Source organism: Planococcus citri, chromosome 1, assembly GCF_950023065.1.
Source record: "Planococcus citri chromosome 1, ihPlaCitr1.1, whole genome shotgun sequence".
In the NCBI taxonomy this organism is placed as follows: Eukaryota; Metazoa; Arthropoda; class Insecta; order Hemiptera; family Pseudococcidae; genus Planococcus; species Planococcus citri.
The window spans coordinates 71,315,135-71,342,795 of record NC_088677.1 but is presented as its reverse complement, the minus strand read 5'-3'; the positions used below and the strand labels follow the sequence as shown (position 1 = coordinate 71,342,795).

Genomic DNA, 27,661 nt, shown 5'->3' with positions numbered 1-27,661 from the left:
CGCGTGTTTGCTTTGTCGTATTCGCTGCATTTTCTTCGTTACTCTGTGGTGAAGTGAAGTGAAAGTTTAGTGTTTCCTTTCCTAGGTTGGCTGAGTTGGCCACTCTTCATGTCTTAAAATGAGTTCTGCAATCTTTAGTCAATCGTCACCTCGCATCCAGTCTCATTCAGAATTACCATTCGTCATTCAACAATCAATTTATCAACAGGTAACTAAATTTCGATCATTTTATTTACTATAATCGACAAAGCATCATGGTTTTGGTACAACGAAAATATCCATTAAAATAGTAACAACTTATAACTACACAATAGAAAATGAAAAATGAGGAAAATACATAAATAGATACGCAATCATAAATAATAGTATGCACATTTTTAATGCTGAGGTGAGAACATAAAATTTTGAAAATTCGATTGACTATAACAGGAATGCGTACCGAGTTCTTGTTTAGGTGTATATTCATTGAATACAGATTCGTCTTCAATTATAGCACTATTATCTAAACTACCACTACTATATACACTCTTAGCCGAATAATCCAACTGCGAGATATCTATATCTGGAAAAGGATCACAATGATTGTACACAGACTCGTTGAATTTCTCATCGAAATGAATATCATTCGAGTAACCAGAATACCCGGCGTGTTCACAACTCAGTCTGGTCTCAGCACAAACGTGATCTACTTGATGAGGATAAGGAATACTTTGATTTTCACTCGCAATGGTTTTACTTTGTGGTTGGCCGGCATACTGATACCGACAGGAACTATCGTCAGGTTTGTAAAAACTATTGGCGAATTCTTGATTCGGGCTTACGTAGCAGATCTGCGAATTGTAATCGTCGCTCAACGAGTAGTCTTCGACAGAATTTGAATTCTCTTCTTGTTTGACCGGTGAAGAGTTATTGAATTCCCAAATATGATCTTGGGGTTCCATTTTAAAACTACTACGTTGAATCGTTCCGCTGCCTAGATCCAGAACCGTGGTTGGAGATTTATCTGGCTCGGTTGGAAAGTTCATGTCGGCAGATCTTACTGGTTGGTCCAGTTGGAAGATCTGCTCTGGTTGGAAGAAATCGTCGTTCAGGGGAGGAAATCCGTACTGTATGTCGGTTGCTGTGTCTGGGAAGGATTGAGATGTGTTGGATATTGGACTGATTGAGGTGTAGGTGCTGGATTGAGGAGTATGCATGTAGTAATCACTCGTATTCATTAGTGGCTCTTTTTGGCTGTGATTGAGGTGTCCCCCATAATGACTAGTGCTCTGAGCCAAGCAAGTACACTTGTAAGGTGCACAGGAACATATGTAATCTGCAATAAGAATGAAATGAGTTAGTTGAGGTGAAATTATTATAGAATGCAGAGTCAAACTTGTCAGTTTGTTTGGTTATTCTCAACTTACCGGTAGTATTACTTAAATTCTGTATCTCTGAAATCGTCGGAGACAAAATGGTTGGTTTTGGTTGCAACTGTAAATTATATTCGCAAGATCTCTTTTTATTCTCTTTAAACGGCATAACCTGTTGGCAATAAAAATACGTATCTATTTGAAATAATTTATGCAACTAAAAAAGTACCGAAAGAAATTCATCATCGATGCATGCAAGTCATAAGTATAAGTAGGTATTGTAGGCATGATATCGATCTAATCGAAATAGGTATACTAAATCAGCTTATCGTCGGCTATGATTACCGACTGTGTTGAATTGAACTGGTTTACTGTACCAATCATGAGAGAAATATGCTTATAAGAGTAAATATTTGCCTTTACATATCATAATCATCATTTTTATTCAGGATTGGTATGGTTGAGTATCTTAAGCTTATAAGAACTGATTCATTATTCTTTCAACAACGTGGTTTGTTTACTTTTTTTCACTATAGTCTGCCTATATACATAGAATCGAAACCAGTAATTATCTCGAAAGCTTATAATTAATGGCGTTGAACCTACGTAGAGAATTTTTTTCATTCTTATTTGCCAATATCTTCGTTATGGATTGTGGATTTTGTGCCCAAACAGAAAGAAAGGCGGTATGAGAGGACGATCCATGTTTTTTTCCTCATATTTTTCAATACTATATGTAAGTCGTGAAAGGAGAAGGATGCTGTAAGTACCTTTTTTCTTTTTTGGAATGTGCCAATTTTTTGACTCTTATTTTCTACATCATACTTAGAAAGATATCGAAGCGAATGTAATTATGCTTACTTTTGAGCTGAGCAAAGCCTCTTTACTATGGAGATACGGAGCCATACCCCGTACTCTTCTACCAGTTCCAAGACTGCGGCGAGCTTCGGCTGTAGATTTGGCCTCCGGTCGCAAATGGTCGTGTACGCCCTTCGCCTGAAATAGCGCCATATATAATAATTTTAATTGTTTTCGTGTTCGCGTATACGATAATTAAATTATCGGTTTGTGTTCCAACTTGTCAAAAAAGTCCGGTTAGCGTACGTACGAGTATAACTATCTCGATTCATAGATTATTGGAATTAAGTTACCTATAGACTACTAAACCAATATGTTACTCTAATCGAACGTAACTTATTCGAATAGAAGAGTAGAAAAGATCGAACGAGATTTCAAACCGATTTACATAAATCGTGAATGGCCAATTTTTCAACATCGGTTTGTACGTCGGACTAATTTTTATTAGAGCGAATCGAGAAGTTTATACGAGTACGTAAATGCAGTTGGTGGGTATTTGATAGAGATTAAAAATAGGTGTAATTAATATTGTACGAGCAATGAGGTGCATTGTACAAATATGTAGACTCACCTGGAAAAATATGGCGAAATCTGTGTGCCTCCAGAAGTGCGTTACTGGGTATCCGCAATGCCCTCTGCATGGTTGGATTTCTAAACGACCGTTGCATTGTTTGTTCGGGCAAGGTTTACCTGAGAAAGAGGAAAGCGTACGTTAGCATGTTTTGAGTTGATTTATTGGTAAAAGCTTAGTAAATAGCAGAGTTCTGATTCATTCATAATTTTAGATTCAATGGTACAGGATGGGAGGGGGGAAGAGATTAAAGAACAGGTTGTCATCTAAGAAGAATTGCTCAAAATTTCTCATGAATGGAATTAAGGGAGAAAAAAAGAAGAAGGAATTTTGGTGAGAATGTCTGCAACTTTTTTTTCAATACCCTATTTTCAACTCTCAGAATCGATTGGAAACGGTTTCGAACTATTCTGAGCAGTTTTGGAGGCTCCAGCAGATTTCCAAAAATTGAAATTTCCATGAAGTTTTACCCAAAAAATTTACCTTATACCCTAATTTTCAGATAGTTATGGGCTATTCTGGAGCCTTCAGTCGTATTTTGGAAATTCTTGATTTTCCAAAAGTGCCATGAAAATTGTCCAAATTAGATTTCAGCAAGTTTAAACGCGATTGGTGTTTATTAGTGACCTACCTGACTGATTGCACAACATTTTTTCAAAATCAGTTCGTATGAGTTCGAAATCGTATAATTTTTCCAGCGATTTCCATGGAATTTTTTGAAAATATGGAATTTACACAATATGATTGGAAGCTCCCAAAAGCTTGAAATCACCTAAAGTGAATTTAAGCTTTCCAATTTCATCGAGTAAAATTTTGAGTACATTTCAACTTTTCAAAAATCTGCTGGAGGCTCCAGAAATGCTCAAAACGGTTCGAAACCGTTTCCAATCGATTCAGGGGCTCATAAATCGAGGACATGGCAAATTTGAGCTTTTCGGTCAGTTTGGTTACATTTTGACTTTTTTACATTTTTGATTCAAATATTTTCAAAAATTTGCTAAAAATCGAAAAGTGCACTTGAGCGCCTGAAATTTGGCTGGTGATACATTTTTGCATTCTCTTTCAATTTAGGTATGTTCAGTTGTAACATTTTTCAATTTTTTTCACTTTTTTCTCCATTTCTTTATTCGCTTTGAGCTATATTAGTCTGAAAATTTTCTGCGAAGACTCGAAAAATTGGTTTTAAAAACAGAATTATTTTGGTACATATTTTTGTCAAATTTTATTGGTTTGATTTAGCATTGTTCCAGCAAGATCTAAAAATTTAAATTGAGATCGTCCTAATCAACGTTTCATCTTTCAAATTGCTTACAAAAGTTGAATTTGTTGTTAGAAAGGTCGATTGATCGGTTCCCTCTTCAGCTGATTTCTTTCTTCTTTTTTTTCATGAGTTTTTTTATGTTAAGTGAAGCAGTTTTATCAGAAATACCATAGTTTTTTTCCTTTTTCTGTGAATTTTCAATTTAAATGTTCATTGATGGTGAAGTTGCTGTAGCACCCTTAGTTCCTAAGATCGTGTGCAATTTTTTAAACGCAGATTGAGATTTAAAAATGATACTTAGTTCAAAAAATTTGTTTTTGAAAACTTATGTGATGATTCAAAATTTGAAAAAAAATCTGAGTCTGTCTGTGGTTCGGTGAAGTTGAGAAGTTGTCTAAAAATTTATGAACACGCCGAATTAAAAAAATAAAAATAACACTTCTTTGACTGATTTCATCGTGGCAATTTTTTTTGGCATTTTTAAAATGAATTTAAACTTTACATATTAATTTGTTTTAGTTAATATGCATTTTTGTAACCATCCAGAAAAATATCAGTAATTTTCTTTAGTTTGAAGGGCAAGGGGGTCTAAAAACAGAAGGATTTCAAAGAAATAAGGTCGAGAAAAAATCAAGAAATTCTCTAGTTCAGAATTGATACACACCCTAGAATTTATTGAAAATTATTTTCCAACAATTTGCCAAATTGAGCGATTTTTAATTCTGCACAAATCCAATCAGGGGTTCCAAAAATCGTTGAAATTTTCATGTTGATATTTTTTACATTGACCTGTTACAGTTTCATCGCAAATCTTTTGCTAGAAGGGGGGGGGGGTATCTAACAAAGCTGAAATTTGGAACGTGTCCTGTTTCAACCCCTTCCCTTCTCCTATCTCTTCACCCATTCCTCCTCCAAATCGATTGGACGCATTTTAAAATTATTTCGAATAGTTTTGGAGCTTCCAGAAAATGTTTGAAAATTACAAACGCACCAAATGTCACTCAATTAAGCTAGGAAGCTGAAATTTAGCTTGTATTATACGCACTTTAAACCTCGATTCTGGAGCTTTCAGTGATTTTCAAAATTTCCAGTCTTCGAAAGTTGCTCTAAAATGTGTCAACATTATTTGGTATACAGAACGTTGATTAACGTTGATTTTTTTTTACTGTGACTGAAATTCGATTTTCAAAAATTTCTTCAAGCTCGAAAAATGAATCTTAGCTCATCAAATGTTGGCTGTTGGGATATTTTTTCCTGCTCTTTTGATGCAGATTTGTTCAAATTCGAAATTTTTCTATTGGTTTGGATATTTCCTTCGTTAAAACAAATGTTGCAATATTTTTAAAAAATTTCCAAAATTTTGGGTTTTTCAAAACTGATTTTCGTTTAGATTTTTATCCAAAATGAGAATGTTTTTACTATTCAAATTGACTGTTTTATTCTGTACTCAACCTAGATCTGTAATTATTTTAATCAACCTTTGGCTCTTTTACTTACCTACATGTTTTTTGTGTTTTTTCCCCTCAAAAATAGTTTTGAAAATTTGTATCAAATTTTAAAATTTTTGGATTTGATTAGATCTTTCTCACTTGTTTTTAAAATATAGCTCAGTTCCTGAACATTTTTCAAATTTACTTGTTTGACGAAATTTTACTCCAAATTTCTATCGATGATTTGCTCATTTTAATATTTTGTCATGTGATGCATTTTTTTTTTCTCAATTGAACAACGCAGTTGAAACCAGTTGTTATTGAATGAAGAATACAAGTACCTAGAGGTATTTAGGGGGCATTAGATTGCTGTTGTGGAAATTCAAAACATAGTCTTTCAACTGGTCGTCGTCTTTGGTAATTAATGTACCAAGCAAACAAATATTTTTTTTATCATGTACTATGCGCTGTAATCGTCTCTTTGCGTCAAGTTTTGGGGGAGGAGGTGTAAGCAGAAAGATGAAAGCAAAAGTAGCTTTTTTCTGTGTCTTAAGTATGCCTACATATAATATCGTGTTGATATGTATACCTGATGTGACAAATGACGACGATAAAAATGTATGCGATCGTAACTCATTAGTTGAATCATTACCGGAGATGTAATTTATCTATACCTATCAACAAAACAGCCTGCGGTATAGAAATTAAAACCAAGCAGGCAAAAAATATATTCTCGCAGAAGCGCGGTTTAGAAAACAAATTATCATTTACACTGAAAAATATATGTACCGCGAGAAGAAAAGGAATTTAGCGATGGTTATCTTTACCGCGTGTTTTTTTCTCATTTTGAAATCTTTTCAAAGATACTTGCAAGTAGATAATTATATTGCGAGAAGAAGACCGAGAAGACGAGTCAGGGAGTAAATGTTGATTCCAAAAATGTGTAAATTACTTGAATGACCAAGAGAGATTTTTTCTCAATTCAGTTCTCAGTTCATATACTTACACAGGTTTGAAAGGAAAGAGAAGGGATTGGGATATTGAGCAATTGACAATAGGCATATTATAGGGATCCATCTATGTACATACCTTGTTGTTTTCTTCTGGCTTTGTCGCAAATCGCCGGCCGCAAATGGACAGATTCGCCGTTAGGTAGAATGCATCGTCTCGAGCAGATTAACACTCCTAAGCATGATTTTTTCAATATGTGTACGTTGTGATTATTGGTGTTCCTCATTGCCCAACCGGACGCGTGTCTTTTGGCTTCTTCGCTCGTGGTCGGGTAAACCAGACGGCAATGACCGTCGGCCCATTCTTCCCAGTTGTTGAATTCGCTTACCTGTGTAAAGTAGAGTGATGTAGAGTTTAGTATGGTTAATTTTCGTATACAAATTACCTACGTATATTTATTTTTTTTTTTATTTTTTTTTTATTCGATACGAAAATGATGCGCGCAACAGCGGTAGGTAAATTCGTTTAATTATTTCATTAACGGTGTCATAATTTAGCCTCGATGATGTTTGTGTAGCATCTATTTGTACGAGATCGCTTACTAATTGGGTTATTACTGCGTGTAAACGAGCTGGTGTAATTGTAAGAGGTGCAAAGAGGTGAAGTGAGGGAGAGGGGTGTTTTTTTGCGAGCGTTTGACGAGTGAAGTACATATTATTTATCTGTATTGCGAAAAGAGTGGGATATTTTTATTCGATTTGAGGTAAGTTTTGAAGCATTTTTGGTGGAAGAATTTTTCTTAAAAAATATCTACTTTTGATTCTACAGTTTTAATTGGAAGAAGGAGTGAAAGCAACCAAACGATTCGTAGATGTTTTACTTTTGAATAGTTTTTCATGTGAATGAGATGGGTTTACCATTAAGGAATCTAAGAATGTTAAAGAATTTATTAAAAGAATGCTTGCGTGCATTTGGAATTCGGAAAATGTCTGGATAGGGAGACTAGAAGGTAGAGAGGGGAGGAGAGAAAATGAGGGGACAAGATTTTAGTTGAAATTTTAGCTACTTCAACTAGTGTTTTTTTTAAAATTTTGTAAACTTGCTTAGAGTTTCGATTTCAGTGTCAAGATTTTAGAATTTTGATTTGCATAATTTGTTTCTACAGATTTTTTTAAAAAATTTTTGAATTAGGGCTTCACTACCTATACTTGAAAGGGTTATGAACATAAAATTGTTTCCAACTTTTTTGACCTTTACCTCAACAGTGACCTGAAAATATACCTAATTTCAAAAGTTGTGAATCGTTTTGCAGAATGTCCAAGTAATGGATGAAAGAATTTTTGAGATTCAGCTGACAAGAGTTCAAAGTTTGAAAAATGTCTGAAAGGAGGAACTAGACGGAGGAGAGAGAAGAAGGGAGATTAGTTACAGTTTTTGGAATTTCGACTTATGGTTTTCAAAATTGTTGGTTTCGGTTTCGGTTTTTGGAATTTTTTGGTTGCACTCAGTAGGTGCCTACTTGTTTTTTAAATGTGGACTTTTTTGCTTTGGTTTTCAATTACTTCAGGGCAATGACCGTGAATTTTTTCCATTTTTTTTCAAATCACAATATTAGGACTGAAAAATTTATTTTGAAAAGTTTGAATCATTTTGCAGTTGGGCTAAATATGGTTGTAGAAATTTTTGAGTTTTTCTGGTTTAGTTGCTTACAGGGTAATGACTGTGAATATTGTTAAAATTTTCTGACTTCAACGACGACTTTGAAATCTACTTTACAGGTTTGAACCTCTGTGGCAGGAGGAAGGCTAAGTAGTTTGAAAGGAAGGAAGGGATTTCAGGTTTCAATTTTTTTTGATGTCTCAAGTGGTATTTTTCGACATTTGATTTCGATTTTGGTGTTTTGGAATTGAAGGCGTTTGAAATTCAGTTTTTAATTGCTTGAGGGTATGTAATGTCCTCGAATTTTTCAAGTTTTTCTAACCTCAGTATCGTTCTTGAAATATTCTTTGAAAATTTTGAATCGCTGTCCAAATGGCCAAAATTTGGGAAAAATCTTTAAATAAATCAACACATAAAAGTACATTTTTCAAATTGCCTAAAAATTGTTTTCACTTGGTTTTTGCTCTGCAATTATTCAATTTCTTACTACGGATCATCTTGGTCTGTCGATGCCATAAAATTTGCTCAATTTTTATTGCAGCATTGGGATGTCTACATGTATAGACGAGCTTACAAAGTAAATCCGAGTTGTCAGATCGAAAACTTGTGGTCTATGCAGGGATTTGAATTTTCCAAAATAGCCCAAAAATTGCATAAATGAATGAAAAACTGATCAACTAATAGACAATTGTGCCTGAAAAATTTTTCGAATCCAAATTTTTGATAACAGTGCAGAAAAAAGTGTTTTTGGAGGTCAAAATTTTTCAAAACTCTCGTTTTTTAAAACAACTTTTTTCAGTAGTTTTTTTTTCAAAATGCTTGTCGAATTGTGTTGATTTCTTTACTCCTCTTCCTCCTTCTCCTCCTCATCTTCTTACTTCCCAAATAAAATTTTTTAGCAAAAAAAATGAATTGAATATGTACTTCGATCGGTGTGGAAGATTCAAGAGGGGGTTAAAAAACCCTCTAAATTCTTTTATTCTGGTCATATTCCACCAGCCATTGAATTTCAAAAGCCCTTTTCAACATCGACTGGTTACAGAAAAATTATTAGAAATTAAATTTTTGAATGAAAAATGCACTTTTTTCTCGCCAATATCGAAAAACAGGGACATGACCTTTTTTGGCATTATAATTAGGTACGATTTGGGGATTTTTTGAGAGGAGGGGGAGGTGCTGGGTGATTTCAAATTCTAATATTGAAATTTCTTTCAATTACCTGTGAATATGATTTTGTTTTTTTGGAATCTGAATTGCAGGATTTGGTTTTTAAAACTCGTGGTTATTTGATTCGTTTTTTTTTCTGTTGGCAGAGGAGGGTAAGAGTGTTGAAAGTTCAATGACTGTTTTTGAAAATTTTGGTTGCAATATTCGAGCCATCGGTACCGATTTTGATTTCTTATCAAATTTTTGTCACGATTTTCAAATTTATTTCGGATCGAATTGAACTTTGAAATTTTAGTTCGCGTATTCTCTTCCTCCCTCCCCTCCCCTCCCCTCCATTCCATTCTTCCGTCAACATGTTCACTCTTATCAGTGTAATTTTTTTCCGTAGAATAATAAGTGGATATTCTACTGCAATCTGATGAACTTTTTACTACATACTAAGCACCTAATTTCCATTTAAATTTTTACGCTCTCGTGTATGATTTTTTGACCGTTTTGATGATAACCGGTCAACACGATGATGAAGGGAACAGAAGTACATATTTTTTATTCTCGCGATGACAAGTTGCTTGATATATTTTTAGGAAAGACGACGCTGACATGAGGCTGTTCATGAATATTTCTAGCCTCTGACTTGAAGAACGTAATAAACTAATTAATAAAATTGCAATTAAAAATACACATTTACGAAAAGTTTTCGAGATTAGGATCGAATGTTTTTGACGAGGTTGTAAGCACACGTAGTGGTCGCATTTGATTTATGAATTACGTAATGTGAAATGGTATTTTCAAAAGAAGTTGCATTGTTGACAGAGGTATTCGAAGTACCTCGAAATTGGGATCAAAAAGAGGGGGGTTGGATTTCAAAAAATAACATTTTCTTTAAAAGAAAATAAAATAGTAATTCCGATTGAAATTACAAAAATTTCATTAGTCACTTACTGATTGATGATCTTTCATTAATGGTGAAGAATACCCACTGAGAAATGTGACATTTTATTATCAGTATTTAGGAATTCTTCAAGTTGATTAGGTCATTAAACCGAATTTTCACGTTTTCTTTTTTTTCCAGATCCAGATTTCAAGCCGGTGTTCTACTTGGTTGAAATGGAGACATTCGAAGATATTTCATCATTTGAGAGAAGGTAAAGTTTTAATTTTTTTTTTAAATTTAGGCTGTTTATTTGAAATATGCTCTAAATGCGACTCTTGGAGAATTCACTTTTCAAAGTCTCATCGCTGGAACACTTCTAAATTATTATTCCTTCAATGGAGATTATGGATGTCCCTTTCCCGAAAGTTCCCACTCCACAATCCCTCACTCTTCCATTCCAGCTTCATGAAATTGAATTTTTTCGCATTTTTTGGGGTGAATTTTATTTTTGTTTCACTTCTTCACCTCCTGCAAATTGATCTAGGGGGCTGAAATTCAACTTGCACATTCGTAGGGCACCTCAAATGTATTTTTTGAGAGTTTCAGTTCCTCATTTTGCATTAATCTCGAATTTGGTCACTTATCCCCTTGACACCTTGTGTTCAGATACGATTAATTCTAAAGTAATTATAACGAATTACTGAAACATCCGATATACTTACTCTTGGTATCGTAGAATCGTTAATATCCCAGTCTACATTACGATTGGAACTTATGTAGGTGGCCGAGCGCTGATGACAATTGCTGGAATAGCCGGGGAACGGGCATTCCATTCCCGATGGCGAATTTACTTCTCTTCTGCGAAAAACAGAAAATCAAAAGCGAAAAAATTCAGTAATTTAGGTAAACTAGTCGAATTCTGTTTAAAAATATGAATAGATAACCAGTCATGATATCTACCAAATAAGCGAAATATTTACATGTGTAGGTACTCTTCGTATAAATTGGTATGTTAGGTACTTTATACTACCTTCAAGTATAGAGAATTCGGTTTTAATTTTATAGCGCGGTTTTTTGCACACAAAGGGGGTGAGCAGGGGAGAAGGACGTCTGAGAATGACGCTAATATTGACTATGGCTTGGCCAATGTCTCGAGGAACATACAGAAAGGTATTTTAATTACAGAAACGCCGAAATAAAGATAAATGTGCCGGCTCGCATATTTATTCAAATGTATCGGCAACATTGTAACAGTTATATGCGGTGGATAGATCTAGATAAGGGGCCAGGGGGATGCTACCTGTACCTGTATATAGACGAATATACCTGTTATATATAACAGGAAATTTTTTTCACTATCGAGCATCATACCTAGTATATAGTTGTTTGTTGGTGGTTTGTGTCTATTTGTCGCATGTCCGCAACCTAATATCGTTATAATAGTGTTAGTAGTCTCTCTGGTTCGGCACCTCGCGTCTCTCCAACCTATGGTCTCTATGAGATTAGAATTTCGGGCAGCCAGATTTTAAGATACGCTATGTAAAAAGCGGTCTGTCCTGTGTGAAATGAGAGATGGGCGCGCGAATTTTGGACCGGTGCCATTCGCACGTCTCACTCAGGTATTCTGCGCTTGTTCTTCAGACGTTGTAAGTACAAAGGAAGGTATTAAATTAGAATACAATATATGCATGCTCGACATAATGATGTAATATTCCCTACTCGCGATATACTCGTAGGGTCGAGCCCTAGCCAGAGCCAGAGCCACCGGAGCCTTGGGTATCTGATCTGAATGGCGGTGAATTGTTTGGATTTGTGATGTAATCCGAATTCGTGTTATGAATGGGGAATTTGTACGTATGAGTTCGTAGTGGTGGAACTAGAAAATTGGCTTTAGAAATTTGTGTGTATATGTATCTGTCTCTGTGCCTAAATGTATCGTTAGTATGGTTGTAATGGTTTGAATTACTGGTACGTTGAGTGAATGAAAATTGAATCAGGATCGAGATTTTTTGATTTGAGAAAAAAAATAAGAATAGGGGAAATTCTCGAGATGTTCGCCCTTAATTTTAACGAGATCGGGATTTTTGAAAAAAGCGTGGTTTGAAACCTTCGTAACCCAAATTTCTTGATTTTTCGATTTTCGGAGTTTTAGACCATTTAGTGCAATTTTTGATTTCTCCAGAATGTTAAAAATTCTCCAGACGAGGTGGAAATCAATCTGAGCTGCTAAAAATCGAGTTGTGACTTATTCTGAACCCATTTAACCAGTTTATTTACATTTGGCTCGATTTCCAGGTGGACACCTCAAGTGCTTTATTTTAAACCAGAATATTTATGGAGAAAAATTTTTAAAAAAAATCAAAACTTGTCTGTTCGTGGGGAAATTTTTGAAATTTGCACAAATGAATTTGTCTTGTCTCGTATGTCATTATTTCAGAGCTTCCGGCGCGATTTTTGATTTTTCTAGAATTTTAAAATTTCTCCAGAGATGCAGGAAAGTAACTTGGGCAGCTAAAAATCGTGTTTTGCCTTGTTCTGGACCAATTTAATAAGTTTTTCCACGTTTGACCCGATTTCCAGGAAGACACCTCCAGTGAGTTTTTTTGATCAAGTTAAGAGGAAAAAATTCAAAAAATTTGGTGAAATTTGCACGAATAGCTTTGTTACTTCTAAAACCAGCCCTTCAAATTCGGATTTCGCTATTTTGAGTCATTTCGAAGCCTCCAACTTGACTTTCGATTTCTTCGGAACTTCAAAATTTCTCCACAAGGGGAGAAAGTTGAGCTTGAGCAGCTAAAAATGGAGTTTTGCCTTATTCTGGACCAATTTATAACGAATTTTTCCACGTTTGACCCAATTTCCAGGAAGACATCCTCGAGTGAGGTTTTTTGATCAAATTATGTGGGAAAAATTCAAAAAATCAGAAAATTTCCTATACGAAGAAAACTTTTTAAAATTTGCACGAATAGTTTTGTCACTTCTAAAACCAGTCCCTCAAATCCGAATTTCGCTATTTTGAGTCATTCTAAAACCTCCAGCTCGACTTTCGATTTCTATACACTTGATGTGCGTTTTTGACCATTAGGAAAAAATTCAAAAAATTCAAAAAGTTTCGTTCGAAGGTGTGAAATTTGCTCGAATGTATTATTTCATCTGAAACCAACCTCTCAAATCCAAATGTCACTATTTTAAACCATTTCATTTTTAGATTTTTAGCAATTTTTTGACATTTCGATCAAATTTTGTGTTCAAAAAAAAATTGAACTTATCTAGTCGGAAATTTCATGCACTACAATTTTGTTTGCATTTATTTCTTCGTTAGTATACTTGGTTGGTTCATGAAATCCATTTTTATTTTCAAAAATAGGTATGTAATGAAAAAATAAAAAAATTGTCCATGAAAATGGATTTTGAGAAGAAACGTTTCGAGATGGAATTTTTTCATGTTATTAAATTGCATTGGGCTCGATTTCCAGGCAAACACTTCCTGTGCGTTTTTTTTTTTTTTTTTTGGTTCAAAATATCCGTTTTAAGGAAAAATTTCAAAAATCAAACATTTTCTTTTCAAATGGAAATTTTTGAAATTTGTACGAATGACTTTGTTTTGTCTAAAACCAACTCCTCGGATCTGAATTTTATCGTTTCCGGTCATTTTTGACCCTCTAGCTCAATTTTCGATTTTTTCAGAATTTTGAAATTTCTCCAGAGGGCGTAAAAATTAATTTGGCTGGAATATTGATAGAAAAACAAATTTTTTAATTATAACTTTTCTGTTTGTTGTAAAATTTTTGAAATTTGCACGAATGGCTATTTAAAATCAACCTCCCGAATCCAAATATCACAAATTCCAGCAATTCTGGAGCATCTGGTAATATTGAGAGTAGGTACCTAGTTTTCAAAAATATTCGTCAAAAATTTTAAAAGTTCAAAGTTTCGTTGTTTTGAATGCTCTATTTTCAAAAAATTGGAAAATTTCGGAGCATTAGGTTATAGCTTAAAAATTTGTAAAAACTCCATTCCAAAATTTTAGTCAAAACGTATAAGAAATATCAAATATCAAATATTGTGTGAAATATCGTTTTATATTACGTTATCGAGAGGAGAGCTGTGGATGGGACTCAAACTTTCCAATTTTATGTAGCCTATGTGAAATTTGTCTAGTTTTACTTAACCTCAGCTACACACTCCGAATTGAGTAAAACCAAGAAAGATTGGTAGAGCATGTCGTAAGAACCCCATTTTTTGGATTTTTGGCGAAATTTTGAAAATTTTAAGAACTTAGTAATAGCTGTTTCAAGGACAATTTTCAAAACTTTTTTCGGTCAAAAATTCACTTTTGAACTCAAACTCTTTGGTCGTCGAATAATTTTTTGCAGAATTTGCCACTCAATACTCTTTGTCAAGTAGATGGCTCTCAAATAAACCAAAAACGTATGGAAACAATTCATTTTCTAGTTGGAAGAATACCTTCTGGAAATGATCGCATTTCTTCTCAATTAATTAATGATCGTTCCCCAAGGGAAAGGGACAAGTCGACGAGCAAAATTGTAGTATAATTATCGAATGTACAGCGGTGCAGTGTACACGCGCAGATGTTGGCCGAATTAAGCGCCCCTTAAATCGCCGCGTATTTAACCAATTACAACCCTATCTAATTTTGTCGACGTTACCGCCTCTTTGCTCTGTTGCGTCGTCGTCAAAAGCAGTAAAACAAACATTTACACATAGGCTACACACGATAATGTTACGTATAAATGTAGATACAAAAGAGCGCGGATAATAAGATCGAGAAAGAAATTAAGGCGAGATGTGAGCGATCAACGAACCGTGAAACGATCCCAAGTCGAAGCTACACGCGATGGGTACACGAGTGATACTCAAAAGATGCCTAATTCACACGTGTATAGAGGGTCGAAAAATGCCAAAACTTGACCAACAATTTTGTAATTTCATTAGCATTCGTTTTCTATGGAAATGAAATAAAATCGTGGCGTACGAGGCGACCGTCGATACGAAAAAATCACTCAAGTTCACATTTCTCCTCTAGTGTTGAAATATCTGATGAGCTTAGATACATTCATGGGCGACATACCACCACCGGATTACGTGAAACCATTCCATTTGTTTCATTACAACAAGCAAAAACTACCACCGTTGCCTAAGATCAAGCCGGTGGACTACAGAGCCGAGCCGACTGTACCAGTTCGCCTCAACTATGCGACCAAAGTACGAAACAAAGTCATCAAAGAGACCTACGATAAGCCGGCTCGCGACGACCTCAAAGTACAGAAACCAGACGGTAAAATGGTCATAGGTGATCCGGAACGTATACCTCGCCAAACCAAAACATCCCAGTATCGATATAAATGGGTTCGCGAAGTACCAGTGGTCTCCTGTCGCTTCACCGAACACGTAATGATGTTCAAGAAACCTCCGTTTACCTTCCAGACCACTAACGATGGTACTTGCGGAACTTATAGACTTCGAAGGATGAAAATCAAAAGTCCAGAACCACCGATTGAAGTCAAAGAAGAACGCGAAGAACACGTATTCCTCGGCAGTATACTCCAATAGTTAGACGAGAAAATGTGACTAGATTTTCGCTCCCTCTTTTTTTTGTTTTTTTTTTTGGCCTTTAAATTTAACGTGTGCAAAAAAAAATTGTGTTTGTTTTTCGTAGGTAAATGTTTAGAAAAAAATCGTATATAAATTTTAGAAAAGTTTTCACGTGTAAATATATTGATGCTGAAATTCGTTTGAAAATGGTGTCGAAATATTTCCGGGTTGATGGATCGATCTAACAAGAAAACGAGCTCAAAATGCGGAATTTTGGTAGAACTTTGTCGAAGTTTCTGAGGAAACCTCTCGAGGCGTCCGGCTCTAATTATGGGGACTTACACCAAACAGGAGAAATTTTAATATTCTGAAGATTATAAAAATTCTGAATGAATCCAATTTTTAGCAATTAATTTAAATCTGAAAAATTCCAAAAAAAATTCAGATGAAAATCTAGAATTTGTTTTGTCGATTTATTCGATTTTTCGTTACTTTTTGGTAAAATTTAGGATTCTTAGTCTTTTAATTCAGTTTTCTGCAGAATTTTTGGTTTGCAATATTTTTCAATTTTCAAGTATCCAGTTTCAGAATAAATCGGTAAAAAATCGTTCAATTTTTACGTTTTGTTCGTCCCATGGAGGGTGATTGGAGAAGGATTAAACAATTGACTTCAATTTTTATTTCGAAATCCAAAATTATCATTTTTGCATAACTTCTGATTTTTTGTATTCAACTTAGTAAAGGGTGCGTAATTAATTCGATTATTTACAAATAAAAATATAATTTTCATCGATAACGCTCGCATTATCGAATCTATTCTAATAAAATTGACGATTTCTCACATTACCAAAATCACATTCAATGCGGTGGTCGTTGCCTTTGCTCGCGAGATGATTTCTATACATACGTATAATGAAAGGAAATAGAACTCGATTTTCATCGTATATAGGTATAGGTAATATACGATTCGAAAGTCTCTCTATGTACTTACACTATACATATAGTAAGTATATATAATCCTAATTACGTCCATAAGTATGGAAACAGAATAAATAAATACACAGGCAGAGGCACCGACGATGGACGCCGTTCACCAGAACGTGTCCGCTTGTCAAATAATTCTCAGAGAATACGAGCATTAAGAGTCATTTTGTATTATAAACTTTCCGAGTAAATGATCATTTTTAGTTAGCCTATTGATTTGAATATGAACAGGTCGAATATAAAAACCTGAAAGGTATAGACTACGCTTTGATTATGTGGAGAGTATCGCTATTATATTATAGGTAACTATATTCTCGTATTAATTAAAGCTTATATTTTCGAGCGTTTCGTGCGTTGATTTGATACTGGACGATGTGGTGTGAAAATCTTCTCTATGAAGATGCGAATGAATATTATGTTATTTAGGAGAATATTAAAGATCTCATAACAACACTTTAGGTATAATAGCGTCATTAAAATGGAATATTTCGAATCTAATATTAGATGTTTGTATTAGCTATATAGAAATCATTGCGGACGATCAGTCCCAGTCCCAGTCGATTCGATTGTGCTGTATATAATGATGATTGTAGCACATCAAGTTACCATAACAGCAACATAAGAGAATGTTTCAAGTCGTAAATTATAATTCTCGTCGAATATTGAAAAATTATTCAATTCGATAGGCAGCGAGGGGACGAGGTAATCGGCATTTAACTCAATTATCGATCTCATTTACTTACATATAATTACAGGAATTTTTTTTTTTACCTCTGAGACAGTTTAATGAAGCATTAATTATCGCGTTTTTATATAAAAATCTTTTTTTTTTGTAGACTTTCGCCGTATTATAAATCGAAGGCGTATAGTAATAATAGCAATTACGACCGAGTAATTAAACCGTACGCGGATGCAATGTCGATGGTCTCCCTCTTCTTTTCTTCGAATAAGAGTGCCTTATAGTGTACACGAACATTTCGACATTAACCAATAATAACGGTCGAGTGGATTATACGTTAATGTGATTGGTTGTACGATTTAATAACCTTGTAAAACGTAGCCGCGTTTATCTTTACGCGCCGTTTAATTACTTTCATATTTGTCGAATACATTACCAACCTATAGGTACATACCTACGTTTGCGAGTAAATCCAAGTACAAGTACATGGAATTTATCTCGTATACCAGATACGTATGCTTATTACCGGCCATTTTCTTTTTTTCAATTGCACGACATACATTATATCTAATATAGAATTTATTGGAGGTACTTTGATTGTCTTTCGTATATATGTTCACCAATTCATAATTTTTTTTTTTTGGCATTAAGAGGATTCTAATTCTGTAAAATGTGTGACGAAGCGTATTCCTGCTGTAAATAAGCTCTCGTTTACCAGTCCATTTAGGCGTAAATTTCAAATCAACGCAGAAAGAGAACGTGGTGGTGAAAGTTTGTCTTGGTACAAAGTAAATTATCGTGCGAAGTGTCCAGATGCTGCTGCGAGTTGATTTAATTAAAGATTACATCTACTATGTGCTACTAGTGGTTAGATGCGAGTTGATTTTTATATTGATTAGAGGAACGAATGAAGCATCTATCTATATTGGGGGGGGGGTGGGCGCCAGAGGCCCCGGGCCTCATGTTTAACCAAAAAAAAAATACTATTTTCATTTTTATGAACATAAATTTTTGCAATCTTTTGCTTTTATTGTCTTCAATTTAAAAATGGAAATTTTTAATTACCCAATATTATGGTATCCCAGGGTATCTAACGATCATGGAAGTCCTGAAAGTCATGAAAAGTCATGAAAAAGTCATGAATTTTGCTCAAAACACTCTTTAATTTTTTTTATAAAAGCCTATAAAATGAAAAAAAAAAATCAAAAAAATGAAAAGACTGAAATACCTACTTGCCTACAGATTAAAAAAAATTTACTCGCAGTTTCAAATTATTTATCAATTTTTGTGGAAGGGGGGGGGGGTAATTTTCATGCGGTAAAAATGTAAAAAATGGGTCATGAAAAAGTCATGATTTTTTGTCTGCGAATTTTGTTAGACACCCTGTTGTATTCAAATTTTAAAGACTAAAGTACACCTACTTGCCTACAAATTAAAAAAAATTTCCTCGCAGTTTCAAATTATTTATCAATTTTTGAGAGGGGGGTATTTTCATACGGTAAAAATGTAAAAAATGGGTCATGAAAAAGTCATGATTTTTTTGTCTGAGAGTTTTGTTAGACACCCTGAGTATTCAAATTCTAAACTTGCGAGGTCAAAAAAAAGACTCAACACAAAAAAATATCGCGTTTTACTTCTCGAAATACAAATTTTTGAACACTTTTGCCTTAGCTTGGTCGTTTTCGCCTCGGTGTTTTATTTTCAAATTGAACTTGGAAAAAATCTATCATTCAAATTTTTGAAAAGGTTTAAACCAAACAAAATATATTATTCATTTGAAAAAACATTATTTTTGTGCTTCTCGAAACAAGCCTTTGTCCTCGCTTTGCTCGTGAGTCTGTATGCTTTTCATGTTTTTCAAAACTCAACGTTCAAATTTTTAAATTTTGTAAGTACTTGACCAACAAAACGATCAAATTTACAAAAAAAGACATTTTTTTTTACCTTTTGAAATACGAATTTTTGAACGCTTTTGTCCTCGCTTTGTTCGTGTCAATTTCTATCTCTTTCCTAAACTAAAATTCCATATTTGAAACTTCCATAAATTCGAAGAAAAGGAAAATAACAATTTTTTAATAAGCTTTAAGTAATGTGAGTATTGTATATCAATTGGTGAAATTGTCAATTTCATCTCCTATTTCATTTTAGAAACTCGTTATTTTATTCCGAAAAATTAATTTTTTTTTCTCACGGCGATCGTCAAATTTTCCAGTCACCATTCCCCTCCTAAAAAACCTCTATACAGGGTGTCCGGGGAGTGATGGTATAAACTTTAGATTTGGTTACAATTAGGTACGACTAAGAAAAAAGGTCATGTGAAGGTGTGTCTAGCATCAAAATGCAAAATACGTTTTCAAAATCCAATTTTAACCGTGGGGTTGGTACTTTGAAAAATGAGCAAAATTACCCATTATGACTTTTTGCCTAACTTGCAAATTAAAGGGGTCACAAATGATTTTCAATTTTAAAAAATTGCGAAAAAAAATCAATGCGGAAATAAATACTACGTCAAGAAATGAAAAATTTGTTATGGTCATTTTGTTGAAGCTCGAAAGTTGTAAATTTAGTGAAAAAACATTTTAAATTTTGGAGTACGAAAAAAAATTATCGTAACAAAATTTGTTTATTTTTTGACATTATAGTTATTCATTTCCACATTTATTTTTTTCATCGCCATTTTTTAAAATCGAAAATCATTTGTAGCCCCTTCAATTTACATGGTTAGGCAAAAAGTGATAATTGGTCAATTTGTTCATTTGTCAAATTACTACCGACTCCCCCCCCCCCGCCCCACCCAAATGATCAAAATTGGATTTTGGCTCTTGGATTTCAAAAACGTACATATTTTGCCCCTTCAATTTTCAAAATAGGCAACTTGTTTATCTTACTTTTTATGTATCCAAATCTGAAGTTTGTACCACCACTCCCCGGACACCTTGTATAACGAAGAAACTTTACAAGGGAGTTTCTCGAGGTGCTCGCGTTCGATTTGAAGAGCAGGGTCTGAAATCTAAAATCTTCATCTTCATAACTTATTCAGTTGGCCAAATTGCAGGTTTTTCTCAAATTTTCGAAAATTCAAAATCGATCACTTTCTACCATTTTGGTAATTCTGGAGTCTTCAGCCTGATTTTTAATTTCTCTACGAGGCGGTGGGAACTAATTTTAAAATTTTTTTCTCGTTAAACACTTTGGTCATAAAAACGCTCTTGAGTTGAGGTATTTTCCAGGAAATCATTCCGAATTTGGAAAAAATCGGTTAGGTTGAGATTAAGCACAACTGGATTTTTAGCTGTCCCAAATTACTTAAGGCTAATTGAGTCGTTCGCAATTGATTGGGGATTTTTTTCAGTATTAACGAACAAGACATTATAGGAACAATATTGACAATCTTATTATTTTTGGAATTTTGAAGCCACAGATCAGGGTATCTAACAAAACTCTCAGACAAAAAATCATAACTTTTTCATGACTTTCCTTACTTTCATGATCTGTAGACACCCTGCAGATGAAACTAGATCGACTTTTCTTCAATTTCAAAAAAGAAACCTCACGTTCCTCATAATACTGGTGAATTGGGTCTGATTACTCGATAGGGCTTACGATTGTAGAATGTAAATCTTCCCTTCGTTTTTAATGAATGAAGGTACTTTTTCATTTTTTCTGGATTATCTCGCTCGACTTTATTTCCTCGAAAATTCAACTGAACATTCTTTCCCTCTCCTCCAACCACACCGAAGATGTAGGTAACATTATATGTGATATTGTTTTAATATGCTCACACGATAGATAAACACTATCATATTTAATATTGAATATTCATCAGGTTTATAATGTGTGTCTGCGTACCTATATCAAAAAAACGTCTTATATATATAGTGTGTACAAAATACATACATCCTGAACTTGAACGCGATATAAATTTGATAAGACGCATAGTTTCACATTACCGCTAGTGTTCCCAGCTGTGAGAGACATGATTTTCATAAAACATCCGCGCGATTAACCCAAACTAAGTAACGAAGGTATTATAGATTCATATACTTAGAAAATACATTGAAGATGAGAGGCAAAGAGCGACATTCAACTGGTCTCGTAAAATTTGAAAACAACTTTATATTGTACCTAAATATACGTATACAAAGATACCCGGGATGCTGCGGCTATCCAAGATAATCGTAACTCGTTCTTTGTATGTGTATACGATTAAGTACGCTTAGCAAGATTTGGCATTTGTCGTAGTAAATTTTTTCACCGTATTTATGGATTATAATGAGAAAAAATAAGCATATTAAAACAGATATAAAACGGAGGAAAATGAAACTAGTAGGTAGTATAATGAGAACAGAGTATTTCCCACACATATCAATTGAACGACCTTGAAGAAATGATTGAAAAAAAAAAGGAGAAGGAATAAAATGAAGAAGGAGGAGGAGGAGATTCATTGATGAAGTGAGAATGTAGTGTGAAGCTTGCCACGATTCTTTCGTCGTAATGGTCTCCGAAAGCAGACAGGAGAGGTGAAGGGGCACGAGTTATGGTTAATTTACATAAAGTTGATTTTTCTCTTATTAAACTGAATTGTTATTGGTGACTTTGGAGTGGGTGAAGATCTACAGAAAGTAGATGAGTTGCATTCGGAAAATCAAGAGGTAATTTTTACGAGGCATTTAATTTGGAGCGTGAAAAAATTAACAATTTTTTTGGTAGGTAGGTATTATAAATCACGTAGGTAGAGTGACTAAAGCCATTGAGAGGCTACTATACGTGGACGGTGGATATTTATTAGATATTCATTTCTCGTAGGTACATACGCGTATTATGGCGATTTTTTTCTTTCTTTAGGTTTTTTTCTGCTTTCCTTTTCGTAGAACGATGTCATTGGAACGTAAAAACTAAACTAGTTTTTAACCCTGATACGGTTACGATGGATTCGAGATACGAGTGTGTGTGATTGTGTGGACTCATTATAGGTATCAGTGTTCATGATGACAATCTATACGTAAAGTTGTAACTGTGTGAGTATAACAAGTAGTGTATGAAGAGACGGACACGTAGGTAAAGGACAGATATAGATAGGTCTAGGTACGTTGCCCAGTAATGAATAAAAATATTTTACATTCGTATTCAGATTTGAATGATTCCTATAGTGTTATAGGTATTGATTCCAGTACCTGGGACCACAGGCTCGTATAAATGGTCGGATACGTTTACAGATACACATTCTACTATAAACGAATTACACCGCATACAAAGTAGTACGTCTTCTACGAGATTTGATATCGATTCAAAATTAACTGGTTTTATAGGTTTGGAAGCAAAATATTCACACGAGAGGAACGCGAGCACGTTCGTTTGTATTTGTGTGTGTAGTCCTATGTAGATAAATGGTTCTTTTTTTCCTTCGTAGACGTTGAAAAGTGAACTTCGAAGGTCGTGTGATTTAATGAAATTTATGAAAATTCAGGAACAGAGAGTTTCAAGAGGAAATAGGGAAGGTGGTCAAAATATAGTAGGATTTGCAATTTTTTTAAATTTTCCCACCGTCGTTTTAGGAATTAATTTCTAGGAAAATTATGTCGACATGTCTCGAAATCGGAAACTGAAGAATGAAAGGGGGAGGGGATTATAGCTGCATGTTGCGTTCAACCTGGATGATCATTGACCACTTTGGAATTATTCGTTAGATTTCGATGAAAGTAAGAAAATCGAGTAGGTATTTCAAATCAAACATGATTCTTGCCATGAAATTGAATTTTTCGACTAGGTACGTTTTGACCTTTTTCCCTTCCAAATTTTGTAGAACCCCCTCCCCCTCTCCCTCCAAGTTCAAACAAATTTTGAGATTATTGAAATTGTTTTACTGTTCGTATTTCCGGGGAGTTTTTCAATTTCCAGAAAATTTTCAACTTCTGATGATTTTGGGCATGTTTATTCGGTTTTTTCACCAAGTACATACATACTTTTTGACTTTTTCTTCGCTTTATCGATTGTTAAATTAGCCTGCAAAACAATATTTTTCGGTTCTAGACGTGCTACGTGAAATTTTAAAGAAATTGAAAACATTTCTTAGGCCGAGTCGATGTATTTAAAATTTGTAAAATTAACACAAAAATTGGAAGTTCATCTCTCCACAGCTTTGGTCTCTTGCAATTTCAACCCAATGATCGAAATTCATGTCTTTTGCCAAATTAAAAAAAATTACAAATTGATGAAAATATTTCCGAAGGTACCAAACAAAAAGTCTCCAAATAAAAATGCAGGACTTTTCTGTAGAATTTATTCAACATTTTTGCAAGACTTTCAAGTTCATAATTTCTCAAATCATTCCTCTCTCTGAAAAAAATTAATAAATGCACTCTCAAAGTTTAAGATTATTTTCCAGATTTTCGACCCATTCGGCCATTTAAAAAAAAAAAATAGTTTCGATAAAAAGAGCACTCCGCTTTCAATAAAAACGATTCATCAAATCAATAATGAAAGACATTCTCGAGGTGTCTGTCTCTGATCTGAACGAGGCTGCAATTTTTTGGAAAGAGTATGAGTTGTAACCAAATCAACCAGAATTTCATAGGTCCAAGTTGATTTTACAATTTTTGGCGAATTTTTGAAAATTGAAAATTGGCCATTTTCGATGATTGATGATTTATTTATTCATTCAGTAAAAATGATGGAAATTGGTCTTACGACATTAATATCAACGCCCCGAACCGAATTTCATCATTTCGTAGCCATTCTGGAGCCTCCAGCGTGATTTTCGATTGTTCCAGGATTTTAGAATTCATCTAAAAGGTGTGGAAATTGAGTATTTTTGATGTTTCAAAATTTACCAAAGTCTGCTTGGTTGAGAGCTTGAGCTTTGGTTGACTCAATTGTGAAAATAATGTTCAAAAATCGTTCGTAATTAACTGCGCTTGAATCAAATGGATCATTGAAAATTTTACCGAATCTGCTCGATTGAAAGCATTTTTCAAAAATCTTCATCGGGTATAAATATGTATAATTTAAAAATCGACTATTTAAAAAAAGTAGGAGTAGGTAGGTAACTTTTTAGACACGAATCAGTTTTTTTTAAACGAATTTAACGGTTTTAAAATCGGTGAAAATATCTATCATCCTGCCAAGATGTTGAGAGTGAGCATTTTTATAACGAAGGGAAAAAAAGATCATTGCTTGATTCTAATCAAATCCTTTAGTTTTAAAATTTGAAAAACCCATCCAACAAAATCAGCCAACAAACATCTTGATTGTGTCCACTTTTTGATAGATAATTCTGTTTTGAAAGAAATGTATCAAGAGAGCGCGTTCTAAAACCCTCGTGACCAAAATTTCAAGCACCAAAGTTCATTTTTGGATTTAATGACGAATTTTTGAAAATTCAAAGAATTTAAAAAATCGTTTTCACGACGATCGATGTTTCAACTTTTTTATAAATTTATATTTTGTTCAAAGAAAATGAACCTGAGTGAATAATCACGACTTTTCAACTCTCTGGAGTCTCTAGTGATTTTCAGTTTTTTTTTTTTTTTTTTAAATCATCGAAGATTTTAAATTGTTTTGGAAGGGAGTTTCAGTTCATTTTTGACCAGTTTGTAAATTTTAGAAAAAATAAAATAATTAAATTTTCAAAAACGGCGGTGAAGAGTTCTTTTCTGTGAAAATTGTTGGTGAATCTGCAAGATCGCCCGATTCGTGAAACAATCGTAATCAAAATATCGTTTTGAAGCCTCCAGAGCAATAAGATATTTTCTAAAGAAAAATGAAAACTTTGCTGGAAGTACCAGAAGGGCTTTGAAAGGGAGTAATTTTTCGCTTTGTCTGATTCATTTTTTTTTAAGACGAATTTCATCAGAAAATTGAAAATCATTTTTAAAACAGCTTTTCTTATTTTTTTTTTTTTAATTTCAAAAAATTCGCCAAAAATCCATAAAATGAACTTCGAACACTTAAAATTTAGTTTTAAGGCTTCCTTTTTCGATCTAGTTTGGTTTTGTTAAAATCGAAGGGTGTCACAAAATACCTATAAAGACGTGTCAAGAAAATAATTTAGGAGTTTTTTTTCTTTTTTTAAAAAAATTGGTAAGTATTTAATGCAAATTGTTCAATTAATTTTATTTTATATCTGGACTTTTTTTGAGCGAAAAAGTGTCTTAATAGAGCAAGGGGGTAATAGATCTGCTTAGAGAACGGTTTACACAAATTCAAATCGGGGAAGTTCCTGGATTGAAAAAGTATCATGTTGTACAACTTTACATACAATTACCAAAAAATGAAAATTTTGAATTTGAAACTTGTTATGAGTAACTTTTGAATACAAGCGAATAAGATTTTATACTAAAATAATATTCTTTCCCTAAAATTACAAGAATTATAAATTGTTGAAAATTGAAGAAAAAATTCAAAAAATGCTATCTTCAAAAAAATATTTAAGTAAGTAAGGTACGTATTTAATTGAATTGTTTCTGGTTTTAAATATCAATAATCTAATGCAAATAGTGCTGTTTTTGAAGACAAATAAAAAAAAAATCAGTAATGGTCCATCTTCAAAATTTAAAAAGTAAATAAACATATGAAGCAGAGAAACTTTTTTGTTTATTTTCAAAAGTTGAATCGGAATCCGTATTAAAAGTTATATTTTTGTAAAATTTTGAAACCATTGCCCCTTCATACCTATCCATGGGCAGATTTCAAAAATCAGATAGAAATATAAAAGGTTGTCGCCATTTTCACAGAATTTCCGAATTATAAGGTTGAAGAAGAGGAGGGGGGATTGGCGTGACAAGATGCCTTAAACATTTCCCATTTTAAAACGTGGGGGATGATTTTTTACATAATAGTAAAAATTTACTAAAAACTTATATTTTGGCAATTTTTTTGTAGCTTGAATTAATTCTTATGTGTAGAATCGAATAATTTCTTCAATTTTTTTGAAAAGTTCGATTAAGTAACTATTTTCGAGTTTCTTCAAAAAATAAAACAAATAAATAGGCTACGAATGTTTAAATTGAAAAAATAAACAAACGATGTGGTTTGAAAAATTATTCAAAAAATGAAATCGAAAAAAAAAATATTATCAATTATCATGCATTAAAAGAATCTTCAAGAATTTGAAGAAGTTTCAAAATTCAATATCGTGTATTGATTTGGGTTAGTTTCAATTTGTAAATCTTTAAACTGAAAATTAATCGACCATTTCACTCACTTTTACTTTCATTTGGCTTTCGAGCTAAAAATGAAATAGGATAAATGTAGGTACACGTTTTTTCATTCAGTAAATTCGTAAATAAGTATTGAAAAAGAGGGTAGAAAATTTCCAAAAAATAAATTATCTGCGTCTCATTTCTGGTTGCATATACCGACACGTGGTTTTATTTATAAAATATTCGACTCGATTAAGTATCCTTGGGATATCCAAAAAAAGGCACACATCGTGTACAAAGATCAAGGCGACACGACCCCACTGACGTACGATTTGATCAAAGTATCCTTGAATTCACCAAAAACCACCATTATTTAGGTAAATTCGAGGGATAAATTCGTCACGAATGTGAGAAAAGCGAAGAATTTCCTTATCTTAAACACTAATCTGATAAAATAAATCAAATTAACACCTTTAATTTGGGAATTTTTCGCTCGAATTATCTCCAATTGATGGCGCACAAAACCGGTTGAATTAAATATAGATAAGTACTTGCGGAATACGCGAAAATATTATAAAAATGGTAATTAAGGTACATTAAGTACATGAAGTGCGAAAATACTTACAAAATAACGACCATGTCAAATCCAGATTGATGAAAATCACCAACAGTGCCGGTTGAATCGCGTTCAGGAACAGTCCAACGCGTGTATCCCAAAAGTACAAATCAAGTTTACGAATCGTTGAAAGAAAATAAATAAAAATTACACGAAAGTGAAAAAAAAATAATCAAATTAATAATTAAACTCTCTCGAATAAACGAATAAAATAAAGAGTCGATTGAGGAAAAAAACTAGTCACAAAAACGATAACAAAAACTTTGAGAATAAAAATTGTAATTAAAATTAAATGTAAATAAGAGGATAAAAATGAAACGAAAGAGAAAAAAAATCGAAAAAATATACGTAATGGAATAAAAATTCGGCGGCGGTTATTTATCCAAACGAACATAGGTACCACCGATCCACACGTTCTAAGCTGCGCGCCGTATCTGACTTTCTCATCCGTTTCAGAAGCGGAGCGGACCTCGAACAAGCTTCCAACCTTTCGCGTATCCCACTACCGGAACTTAATAACCGGAAGAAGGTGATGCTGGAATTAACCAATCGCTTTCAACGGT

At 33.6% G+C, this 27,661-nt stretch overlaps 1 protein-coding gene across 1 annotated transcript; it reads right to left on the bottom strand.

The window, feature by feature from the left end:
• Positions 1–213: 213 nt before the first annotated feature.
• LOC135848296 (uncharacterized) lies at positions 214–27,661 on the bottom strand. Its single transcript, XM_065368221.1, has 7 exons — positions 27,108–27,661; positions 10,846–10,981; positions 6,562–6,811; positions 2,782–2,900; positions 2,214–2,348; positions 1,407–1,524; positions 214–1,315 (listed from the first exon to the last, which is right to left on the bottom strand). The coding sequence occupies exons 1-7, from the start codon at positions 27,119–27,121 to the stop codon at positions 378–380; spliced, it is 1,710 nt and encodes a 569-aa protein (XP_065224293.1). The 5' UTR covers positions 27,122–27,661; the 3' UTR covers positions 214–377.

Bases quoted from the DNA above. Each gene is read 5' to 3' on its own strand.
- LOC135848296 (XM_065368221.1), bottom strand. The intron at 2,901-6,561 runs GTATGTACATAG...CCTCTTTCTCAG, and splicing joins AGCCAGAAGAAAACAACAAG to GTAAACCTTGCCCGAACAAA. The intron at 1,525-2,213 runs GTAAGCATAATT...TATTGCCAACAG, and splicing joins AGGCTTTGCTCAGCTCAAAA to GTTATGCCGTTTAAAGAGAA.